The 1,846-nt window shown below is 38.3% G+C and overlaps 1 protein-coding gene across 1 annotated transcript; it reads right to left on the bottom strand.

Moving 5' to 3' along the window:
* Window positions 1–562: 562 nt before the first annotated feature.
* On the bottom strand, window positions 563–1,543 carry LOC132270355 (uncharacterized). Its single transcript, XM_059771534.1, has one exon. The coding sequence runs from the start codon at window positions 1,541–1,543 to the stop codon at window positions 563–565; it is 981 nt and encodes a 326-aa protein (XP_059627517.1).
* Between the last annotated feature and the right edge of the window lie 303 nt (window positions 1,544–1,846).

Below are 1,846 nucleotides of genomic sequence, written 5' to 3'. Positions count from 1 at the left end.
AATGAGGATTAATCTTGCCGATTAGATCCATGGCCCAACCTCTGAAAGGCCATGGTTTAACTAGTAATTGCATCTCTATTGCTGGAACCTACTGCATTAGACCATGTTTTTAACAGTCTATACAACCTTTTGCATAAGTTATACAATCTTTTCTCATTCCAGGCCAATAATATCCATATTGGCATATCAACCATCTCATTTTTATGCCGGCTTGGTGAGCTCCGCATATCCCTTCATGTACCTCGGCCATAATATTCAAACCCTCAAACTTACTAATGCACTGAAATAACAAACCATCATCAGCCAATCTTCTATAAAGATCTCTATCCATAAGCACATAATCAATTGCACTTCTTTTTATTCTTCGATCGGCTTCTGGAGTTGGATGTTGCAAGAACAAGATGTAAGGGATTCGCCGATCATCATCATCTAATTCGGCAACATCAGTGGCAAAGACTTCTTCCATAACTTGATTTCTTGTTTCAGCCGATGGAAGAGATCGGCGTGTAATTTTCATTATCCTTTCCTTCATACCACTTGGCACCCTGACTCTTGAAGCAGTCTATGCTAAATCATTAGCTATTTTATTCATGGCCCTTGGTCTATATTCTAAAGTCACATTGTGAAATTGGTTGACCAATTGGGTTGCCAACGAATGAAATGGTCTTAATTGCCAATTCAAACATCTAAAGTCTTCTGAGATTTGATTAATCACCAAACTTGAATTTCCCACAATGTGGACGTCTTTGACTGCCATTTCTAGCAGAATTTCCAAACCAATAATTAATGCCTCATACTCGGCTTGATTATTTGAACACCTGAAATCCAAAAAGAAGGAAAATGAAATTTGATTCCCTGTTGGGGATATTTTGACTATTCCAGCTCCTGAGCCTTCACTGGTACTCGACCCATCAAATATTAAAGTCCATGGAGTCATGAATATGGATGCCGAGTCGAGCTCATCAAATACTTGTGACATAATTTCAGGCGAGGGATGATCGGCAAGAAAATCTGCCAAAACTCTTCCCTTAATTGCCTTTTGTGGAACATATGCAAAGTTGAATTCCATTAATGCTAGAGCCCACTTGCCGATCCGGCCTGTGATTAATGGCCTTGATAGCATATACTTTATAAGATCTGTTTGAAAAATAATATAAACCAAAACAAGCAATATATAGACTCTGAATTTCATTGCTGTAAAATACAAAGCCAAACATAATTTCTCAATCGGCCTATATCTACACTCGACTGGAGTTAAAAATTGGCTGAGATAATATATTGCTTGTTCATTTCCTACTTCATTCTCTTGTGCCAGCATAGCTCCAATTGATTCTTCAGCAGCGGATAAATACAACTTCATTGGCCATTTCTTCCTTGGCGGCATCATGACAGGAGGACTTGACAAGTACTCCTTGATCTGATCAAATACCCTCTGGTGTGTATCATCCCATTTTAATTCTTCCATCGGCTTCAACTTGAGTAGTAGGGAAAACACATGTAACTTCCCAGTTGTATTAACGATAAATCTCCTAAGATGGTTCATTTGCCTAAGTAACCTCTGCAACTGTTTTTTGATTCTCGGGGCACTAGCATCAATAATTACTCTAGCTTTATTCCTATCGATCTCTATACCCCTTTAATGAAGTAAGAAACCCAAAAAGTTTCCTGCCGAGACTCCAAAGGCACACTTTATTGGATTCATTTTTAGCTTATGGGCCCTCATCCTCTCAAAGGATGTTTTGAGATGAACCAAGTGCTCCTTTTTTGTTGCTGATTTTACTACTACATCATCAATGTATACCTCCATAAACTTGCCGAGCATATCATGAAAAATAAAATTCATATC

Source organism: Cornus florida, unplaced genomic scaffold, assembly GCF_030987335.1.
Source record: "Cornus florida cultivar Cherokee Brave unplaced genomic scaffold, ASM3098733v1 CherokeeBrave_3.0.0_Hap2_Chr08, whole genome shotgun sequence".
Classification (NCBI taxonomy): Eukaryota; Viridiplantae; Streptophyta; class Magnoliopsida; order Cornales; family Cornaceae; genus Cornus; species Cornus florida.
This window is presented reverse-complemented; position numbering and strand designations above follow the sequence as displayed.

Coding starts and splice junctions, on each gene's coding strand:
- LOC132270355 (XM_059771534.1), bottom strand. CDS start 1,543: ATGAACCATCTTAGGAGATTTATCGTTAATACAACTGGGAAGTTACAT.